Raw genomic sequence first — 10,000 nt, 5'->3', positions numbered from 1 at the left:
TCTCTGACATACGTATACATATACGCGTGCAACACGCAGATGCACAACACATAGGCAAGAACGCACGCAAGAACGCACGCAAGGCACACACGCATGAACCCATGACGTTCACAAGCTCTGGCAAGAGAAAAAAAAAGAGAAAAAAAAATAAAAAAGAGAAAAACGAAAACGACAGAGAGAGAGAGAGGGGGGGGGGTAGCGACGTTAAAACGGTGGACTTAGCAACGGCGCCGACGTTGGAATGAAAATTAGTCGATATTTCAAAGCAGGGAAAAGGATAGCAGGGGTGGTAAAAGGGAACAACAAGAAAAAAAAAAAAGAAAAAAAAGCTATAATGTCAAAAACAGAGAGAGAAAGAGAGAGAAAGAGAGAGAGAGAGAGCGGGGGGAGAGAGGGAGAGTGTAGCGAGGCGAAATATCGCGAATTAATAGCCGAGACGAACTTATACCGTCGGTGTTAAGTGCTTCCTCTTTCTCTCTCTCTCTCTCTTTTTCTCTCTTTTCTTTTTTTCTCTCTTTTTTCGCGCGCTCTCGCTTTGCCCTTTGTACGTCGACGAGATGATGGTAGGTAGACGTAGAAGAAGAGAACGCGACGTAGATGTCGACTAAGACGATGAAGGTGGGGTGGTAGTATCAGTGGCAGTAGCAAATGGCGATGGTAGTGAAGGTGGCAATGATGATGGTGGTATTAGTGAAGGCAAGTGGAGGCAGTGACGGCAGTGGCAGTGGCGACTGGTGGCGGCTATTCGTTACACCAGGAACGTCTACTCGTCGTTAAAAGGAATTTTAATCACATTCTTCGCGGCTGAAGTGACGATAAGGAGGTTCCTGGAAGGGTGGTGTACACTATGCTTCTATCTCTGTCTCTGTCTCTGTCTTTGTCTCTGTCTCTTTTTAACTCACTTTCACACTTACAGGCACTCATATTCTATCCCAGTCTTTTCCCTGAGGACTGTTGGTGACCGTGAGGGTGATTTGGCCTGAGAAGCGTGACGAAAACTCTGGAGAGCGAGAAGGATAGAGATAAAGAGAGGGAGGGGGTTGGAGGGGGCAAGAATAGGTAGTAGTGGTGGTGGTGGTGGTGGTGGTAGAGAAAAGGGGGGTGGAGGAAAGCTACCGCCATTGTTACCGGCGTGCCTCGAGTACCCCCTAGACGTTTTACTTTTTAGACCCTATCTCTCTCTCTCTCTCTCTCTCTCTTTCTCTCTCTTTCTCTCGTGCGCGCATCTCTCCAACCTCCCTTCGAAACTTTTCCCTCTTTCCCTTTTCATCCCTCTATTTCATCAACCATCGATCCCCTACCTATCGCGTCGATCGTGCCATTTTTACGAGCTCGTCCTAGAAGGAGTAAGAAAAAATCCCGCAGACGAACGATTTCCTCGCGTTAATTGCTCCCTTTTCAAGGGTTTCGGAGAGGGTAGGGGTGCAGAAAGACTGGACGGGACGGGACGATTGGTTGGAGGAAGAAAAGAGGAGCTGGTAAAAGACGATGATAAAAGAAAAAAAAAAGAGAAAGAGAGAGAGAGAGAGAGAGAGAGAGAGATGAAAAAAAGAAAGAAAAAAGAGAAAAAGAAAAGAAGGACCGATAAAATTGGACATGGGGAGAAACGAATAAGTTTAATTCTGGAATAATTTTCTCTCTCTCTCCCTCTTTCTCTTTTCTTTTGTTTTTTCTTCCTTTTTTCTTTTTCTTTTTTTTCTTTTTTTTTTTACTCGTAACTACCCCTTCAACAACGAATTGCTAAGGGTGGATCTTATTAATGATTTTGTCGACTTATTTCTTTTTTCATTTTTCATGTTTGATCTGTTTTTCTTTTTTTTCTTTTTTTTTCTTGATTCTGTTTTATTTATTTGTTGGTTTTATTTATTTAAGTGATTATTTATATATCTTTTTGTTTATTATCTTATTCATTGCTCGCAGGTTTCTTCAAGGAACTCTTGGCGACCAGCAAGAGAGGCTTCCACGAGATGTTCAAGAAAACTTATGGGATTTTGTATGAACAAAATGCTTACGTCTTCACGGATCTATTCAAAGAACTTGAGAATTATTATGCTAAGGGAACGGTGAGTTTATAACATAATTAATATATAACGATATATAACATAATAATCGAATCGTTTTTTCCCTTTTTTATTTTATTTATTTATTTATTTATTTATTTATTTATTTATTTATTTATTTATTTATTTATTTATGATCTTTCGCAGGTCAATCTGGATGATACGATGGACAATTTCTTCAATACGCTTTATCAAAAGATGTTCACCGTGTTGAACAGTCAATATAAGTTCGACGATAAATATTTGGAATGCGTGGGCGATCACATGAAGGAAATGAGGCCGTTCGGGGATGTACCACAGAAACTCAGCGTTCAAATAAAAAGATCATTCGTTTCTACTAGAGCCTTCAGTCAAGCTTTAACAGTAGCTGCTGACGTTTTGAAGAACATGCAAACGGTAATAACGAAGTTACTTTATTATCTGGATCTTTAAAAGATCATTATAAAAACAAATAAAAACGATAATAATAATAATAATAATAAGAAGAAGAAGAAGAAGAAGAAAAAGAAAAAACAGGATCAATTATCATCAATTCATCGATTATTTCTAATTATTATTCTCATGATAATTATATGTGTGTGTGTGTGTGTATCTGTATATATATAATATATATATATATATTATATATATGTATATATATATATATACATTCGTAGTTGAAATCATCACCAGAATGTGCTGCGGCGTTGACAAGAATGACGGCCTGTCTCTCGTGCAGCGGTATAGCAGGGAAGGTGTTGGCTTGCGGCGACATGTGTACTAACGTAATGAAGGGGTGTTTAGCACAGCACGTGGCGCTTGACGGCGAATGGAATCAATTTGTCGGTCAGTAAAACGATCCCCCCACCTATATATATCCTACCATTAATATATTTTCTCTCTCCTTTCGATTATTTCGATAATCGAAATAATAATTTTAATTGAGAGTTTCTTCTTTTCTTTTCTTTTTTTTTTTGTTTTTTTTTTTTTCTTTTAAATTCACCCCTTCTTTTTTATATTTATTTATTTATTTATTTATTTAATTTATATCATCAAAATAGAGGCCTTCGATAAAGTAGCCGATCGTTTGCTCGGCCCGTTCAACATAGAGATGTTGATGAAACCAATAAACTTGAAGATATCGGAAGCGATAATGAACTTCCAAGAGAGCAGTAGCGACGTCTCGCAAAGGATATTCACCGGTTGCGGACGTCCTGTCTTGGGTAGACGAAGACGAAGAGATAACAGAGAGTTGGAACTAGAATCTTTGAACTTCGATCAGGAAACGTCGGCCGAGGATCGTTCCTCGACCGCCGCGATACTGGACAAGCTCGTCAAGGAGATAAGACAGAGGGTGAGAGATTCTCGACAGTTCTGGGTCTATCTACCTTATCAGTTATGCAATGACGGTTTAGTACAACCACCTAGTAATACAAAGGAATGTTGGAACGGCACACATGTCGATAAGTGAGTATATATATATATATATATACTTATATATATATTCTTTTCTTTTTTTTTTTCTTTTTTCACTGCAAATGAAAATTTATACAGTTATATAGGAAAGTGATGGCACATTATTCATTTATATTTATTTTTTATCTTTGGAAGCTTCAATACATTGCCAAGTTAATCGATATCCATGTATATATATATATATTTTTTTTTTTCACTGCAAATAAATTCACCTTTTTTGCAAATGAAAGTTTATATAGATATATATAGGAAAGTGATGGCACATTATTTTATTTATTTGTTTTTTAAAGCTTTAGTACATAGATATAAAACAAAAAAAAAATATATATATATATATATATATGAGCCGCTCACGTTTATCAAATTGATTAAAACTCCATAAAACCCAAAAGTGGAGAAATGTGAATAAATAATATAAATTGCTTTTTAAAATTCCCTTTAAAATATAAATTCAAATAGACATTGTAAATGCAAACGTAGCTGATGATCATCTAATGACATAATAAATTGAATAAGATAAAATAGTCTCAGAAATAATTCGTTATTACTGAAATAAATTATTTTTTTTACTCGACGACTCAAAAAGAATTTTATCATTTAATGATATTATATATACGTATTTGTAAAAGTAGATAGATGACAAAATGTAATAAAAAAAAATGATATTAAATTTTTACAATAAAAAAAAAAAAAAAAGAAAAAAAGAGGAAAAAGAAACGAAAGGAAGGCAAAAGTTATTCTATCTTCATTTTAAATAATAAATATAATAATTAATAACAACTAGGATGATATCAATATTCATTATTAATATTCGTAGATATATATATCCTGTATCATCGGACGGTGAGACGCAACCATTAAATCCGGAAGTACGAAGTAGCGGACCAAGGCCTACGATCGTTAGAGATCAAATATTTGCATTAACAACGATAACGAACAGGCTTAGATCTGCATTCAATGGTCAAGATGTCGATTGGATAGATACAGGTAATTAATTAATTAATTAATCAATTAATTAATTATCAGCCAACCAACCAACCAACAACCAATAATATACAACATAGAGAGATGTTAATTTCCACTCCTCTTCCCATTCGATATATAAATTACAATTTAAAATCGTGAGATCGCGTTGTTAAATCATCCCTCAAAATATCGATATAATAATTAAATTGATATAATTAAATATCCATCCTGAATGACTTTATCTCGCTATACCTATTATTATTATTATTATTATTATTATTATTATTATTATTATTATTATTATTATTATTATTATTATTGTTATAATTATTATTACTTTTCAGAGGAAACGTGGTACGGATCGGGAAGTGGATCCGGTGACGGTTCAGGTGGTATAGACAACGAAAATCATTTCGAGGAAGGATCAGGTTATGGTGGCGATCATTCATCCCCGGAACAACCAACGAAACAGGCAACACCTAATAAAGGTCCAGAAGAGGTACCAACAGGCGGAAAGACGGACACGGAGACCAAACCAAATATCAATGACAACGTTAAGAAACACGGTGGCAATAATGCAACGTCTACGGTAGACGTTAGTGGAGCTAGCAGACAAAAAATATCATTGTCGCGTGCACTAACAACGTATTTGGTGCCGATTGTCGTTATGTGGTTTGGTGGATGTCTAACCGAGTGGCTGTGATCATCATATTCGGCATTATTATTATTATTATCATCATCGATTCGGTAGATTGTGTACTACAAGTGTAAATAATCTTCTCTCCTCTCATGTATGTGTTCGCGGGAGAACGGTAAAAACTCTTTTTCATTCGATGAACGACGATTTTACTCCCTGTCCACCCCCTGCCCCTCACGCCCCCCCATCCAGCCTATCCCCATTGATCAACAATAACAACAATAACAACAACCAGCAGAAGAACAAATCCTGTCACCTGTCTGATCGATCTTTCTACCCCTTTAACTAACAACCAACCTGCCTACGTGAAACTGGATTGATACTCCTTGAGTGACGGAAAAATTTCGTGAATATTCGTTGATAATTCGACGATGATGAAACGAGTGAAGTGTGAATTTTTCTTTCTTTCGTTTCTTTTCTTTTCTTTTTTTTTTTCTTCCCCTTTTTTTTCTGGACTACGATCCTAGGAGGAGACTATCGTGAAACGATAGTCTCTCCCTATATATATGTATGCATATTCTGTATATGTATATATATATATATAGACATTCACATTCATGATCGATAGATCGATCGATCTATATCTCTTTTGAGAGTTTTTTACTTTATGTTACAAGAGTGTACTTCGATCAAATGTACTATCTCATACATACACCACTTTGTATTGTAAATCGTGTAAAGCAGCCTCTGATCGAACCCGAACGAATATGTATGTATACGAATTTAATGTCTCGCGACGGCATTGAACTCTCCAAAACGCGAGTTTATTATTATTACTACTACTATTACTACTACTATTATTACTGGCTACTACAACTGCTATTACTACTACTACTACTACTATTACTACTACTTGACAGATCTGAAGTGTTTTTTTTTCTTTTCTTTTTTCTCAGGGGAGGTTTTTTTTTTTTAGAGATTTTACCTCCCTCGCTTCTTCCTCCATCCTCCCCTCCCCCCATCCCTACACCTAATTCCCTTTCCTCCCTACGTCGAGCTTTGTTAACTAATACCACGGGATTGATCGAATATAATTTCATCGAGTTAGAATTCGAAAGAGAATGTGTTACAAGAGGAAATAAAGGAGAAACTTTTTCATACTTACATATATTACATATTATTATTATTATTATTATTATTATTATTATTATTATTATTATTATTATTATTATTATTATTATAATTTTTCTTTTTTTTTCTTCTTCTTTTTTCTTTTTATTTTCATTCACTTTCTTTCTCTTTCCTTTTTTCTATTTCCTTCTCATTCTTCTTCTTCTTTTATTTTCTTTTTGTTTCTATCTCTTTTTTTTTTTTTCTTTTTTAACAAAAATTGCTAGTTATACTTATAACTAGCGAGTTGTGTTTTCTCTCTTCTTTTTTTGTTGGTTTTTTTTAGTTTTTTTTCTTTCACTCTCTCTTTCTCTTTCTCTCTCTCTCTCTTTCTTCTTGTGTCGCCGACGTAAAAAAAAACGCGTCGCATTGAATTATTAATGAAAACAAAAGTGTCGAAAAGAGAGAGAAAGAGAGAGAGAGAAAGTAAAAATGATAAAGAAAGAAATAGAAAGAAAAAGAAGAAGAAAAAGTAAAAGTAAAAGTTAAAAAAAGAAAAAGTAAGGAAGGCGCAAAGTCGACGTGCTGAAAAAGCTGAAAAATTAGCTCCTGTGATAAAAATCAAAATAAATCGAGCTCAATCATCTCGGCCAATTCTCCACGTTCTCGTACTTTGACGCATTTCAAATTTCCTTCTTTGCTTTTAACGCGAATCGAAAATAAAATAAAATAAAGTAAAGTGAAATAATAAAATGAAAAAGAAAAAATTAAAAAAGAGGGGAGAAAAGAAAGAGTAATAGAAAAAGAAGAAGAAGAAGAAGAAGAAGGAGAAGAGAGAAAGGGACATTTTACAAATCTAGTGAAAATATTATAGAACTAATAACGCTAACGAACTAAATAATTATTTGTAATTATAATATATTATTATATTATATATATTATATTATATATTATATATATATATGTAATTAAATTAATATAAAGTTATATATTACGTTCGAAATATTTTATTGAACGGAAATAACGCGTGCGTAAATAGGTTCGTACCTACACATACATATATATATATATACATACATATATATATATATGTATATTTGGATATATATATATATATATATGTATGTGTGTGTGTGTACCTGTATATGTATATGTATGTAAGTATAATATACTTTGTTTTGCGAATTTTAATTGATCAATACGACTTTTTGTTAATTTTAACGAAACATATCTAAATGGATAAGTAAAGGAATATTACAGGTACGCGCGATGTATTTCTTCTTTTCTTATTTCTTTGCGAGAACGATTAATGTGAAAGATTATTAAAATAAAAAAGAGAAAAAAAAAGAAAGAAAGAAAGAAAGAAAGAAAGAAAGAAAGAAAATATTGTGCATTAATGCACTATGCACTAAATAGGAACAGGGTTGTCGTAGGAAGATCTTTTATATAACGATCATATAATTATACAATTTTTGATAAAATTATCCCTATAATTGGGGTATATATATATATATGTATATATATATATATATATTCGTTGGTGGCTGCACATTATATGGCATGACAATTTAATTAATTGTATTTAAAGTAAAAACGACGTTCCTAATTTTTTTTTTTCTTTTTTTTTTCTCTTTAATTTCTCTAAGAAAAGTACTAATGTCCATGACGTTGAAAAGAAATTCAAGTCTCTTTTAAAACAAAATGAATTTCATTATTTCTTTTCTCTTTTTCTTGTTCTTTTTATTTTTCTTTTTCGACGCACATTTGATGATTCTAATGTGAAGGTAAAAGAAGAAAAGAAAAAAAAAAGGAACTTTTGACAAAAATTGTTAAGCCTTGAGAAAAGAAATTTGTTCTCCATAATAATAATAATAATCCACAAGTTAACGTAAAATACGTGAATGTAATTAATGTGTGTGTTATCACGTTTAAACGAAAAAGAAAATAAAAATGCGTGCGAGAATATATATGAGAGATTGTGTGTAATGTTTTTAGAGAGAGAGAGAGAGAGAGAGAGAGAGAGAGAGAGAGAGCGAGAGAGAGAGAGAGAGAGAGAGAGAGAAAGATTAAAAAAACTAAGAAAGAAGAAAGAAGGATTTCTCGAAGTGCCCCCCTTAAGTACCAACTGTTAGGCAATATTTAATTCAATTAATAACGATATCGAATTATAATGATTCAATGATGCTAACGAAAATGATATGTTAATGAAATATTTCAAATGATAATTCAATTCGTTGATTGAATTAAATATTCGCCAAACAATGCTCAGTGCGTTATAAGAAAAATATATATATATATATAGTAGTTATAATAATAATAATATTAATAATAATAATAATAATAAGTATAATAATAATAATAATAAGTATAATAATAATATAAAAGTAAACAAATAAAAAATAATAATAAAGTAGATTTATATACGAGATATATAATTATTAAACAAGAATTGAATTATAGAGATTGAGAGAGAGAGAGAGAGAGAGAGAGAGAGAGAGAGAGAGAGAGAGAGAGAGAGAGAGAGAGAGAGAGAAAGAATGAATGAATGTTTCGCGTGCAATTACCGATTTGTCGAACTTGTTTTTTTTTTTCCAGAACTTGGAAACAGAATACAATTTATACGTAATATGGTCGAACTTATGCATGTAAAGAAAAAAAAAGAAAAAAAAGAAAAAAAATAATACATAATAAAAGAAAAAGCGCATGTATTTAAACATACAATATGATTGAAAGGTCCAAACAATGCTCTTATTTAAACACGCGTTTTAATGAGTGTAACAGCAACAACAACAACAACACAACTACTACTACTACTACTACTACTACTACTACTATTACTACTACTACTACTACTACTACTACTATTATTACTACTATTACTATTCCTACTACACAACAACAACAACAACAACAAGAGCAAGAACATAGAGCCACGTGTGAGAAAAATGTGGAAACGCAGAGAAGAGAAGGAAAATAGAAAAATAAAATAATGAAGAATGATAACTTCTAATCTCTATAAATAATCTCAAATAAAATAGATTAACAACGCGCTTAGGATATTATATACGTTTTTATGTATACAGTACTTATTATATAGAATTTTTACGTTTACAGATACAATTAAACATTACAGATACAATAGATTTATCAACCATTGATGTCCGTTCGATATGAATCATTACGAGAGCGAGCGAGAGAGAAAAAGAGAGCTGAAGAGAGACAGAGAGAGAGAGAGAGAGAGAGAGGAAAGAGAGAGAAAGAGTGAGAGAGTGAGAGAGAGGTTCGAATGATCTAATGTTGGAAATTGTAAGTAGTGAAAGTAAACAAAAGAAAAAAGAAATGGGGTGAAAAAGAAGGATAAATAAAATACAATAAAACAGAAATTATAATAATCATAATAATAATCATAATAATAATCATAATTATAATAATGATAATAATAATAATAATAATAATAATAATAATGGACAAGTTTTTCATCGTGATGATTCTTATCACGAGATCATCTCTGATAATTGTACCAGTAATCGTCGATTTTTTTTTTTTTATCTATGTCTTATTCCGTATAGTTATTTGATCTCCTTCGTCGTTTGTATGCTAATCTAATGTTCAAAAAATAATATACAGACAAATAGACAGACATACACACACAAAATCCATTCATATCTACATACATACATACATACATACATACATACATACGCAGCCTGTTAATATAATTAATGATAACGTCAGTTATCCAAAAAAATATAAGGAAAGAAAAAAAAGAAAA

General features: G+C 32.3%; 1 protein-coding gene across 6 annotated transcripts in view; it reads left to right on the top strand.

The window, feature by feature from the left end:
- dlp (glypican dally-like) overlaps positions 1 to 6,314 on the top strand; it is a 114,503-nt gene extending 108,189 nt beyond the window's left edge. For 3 of the 6 annotated variants that reach the window (XM_085662684.1, XM_085662683.1, XM_085662686.1), the window contains 6 exons: positions 1,921 to 2,063; positions 2,208 to 2,456; positions 2,717 to 2,885; positions 3,101 to 3,506; positions 4,333 to 4,502; positions 4,826 to 6,314. In XM_085662684.1, coding sequence (XP_085518810.1) covers positions 1,921 to 2,063; positions 2,208 to 2,456; positions 2,717 to 2,885; positions 3,101 to 3,506; positions 4,333 to 4,502; positions 4,826 to 5,184 — 1,496 coding nt within the window. In that variant the 3' untranslated portion in view covers positions 5,185 to 6,314. The remainder of the gene's footprint in view (positions 1 to 1,920; positions 2,064 to 2,207; positions 2,457 to 2,716; positions 2,886 to 3,100; positions 3,507 to 4,332; positions 4,503 to 4,825) is intronic. The other 3 variants (XM_035884789.2, XM_035884788.2, XM_085662685.1) reach the window with 2 other exon arrangements.
- Positions 6,315 to 10,000: the final 3,686 nt, after the last annotated feature.

This window comes from Vespa mandarinia, chromosome 19, assembly GCF_050613455.1.
Source record: "Vespa mandarinia isolate Hongniang chromosome 19, ASM5061345v1, whole genome shotgun sequence".
In the NCBI taxonomy this organism is placed as follows: domain Eukaryota; kingdom Metazoa; phylum Arthropoda; class Insecta; order Hymenoptera; family Vespidae; genus Vespa; species Vespa mandarinia.
Note: the sequence above shows the minus strand (reverse complement) of the source record. Positions and strands in the feature narration are given on the sequence as shown.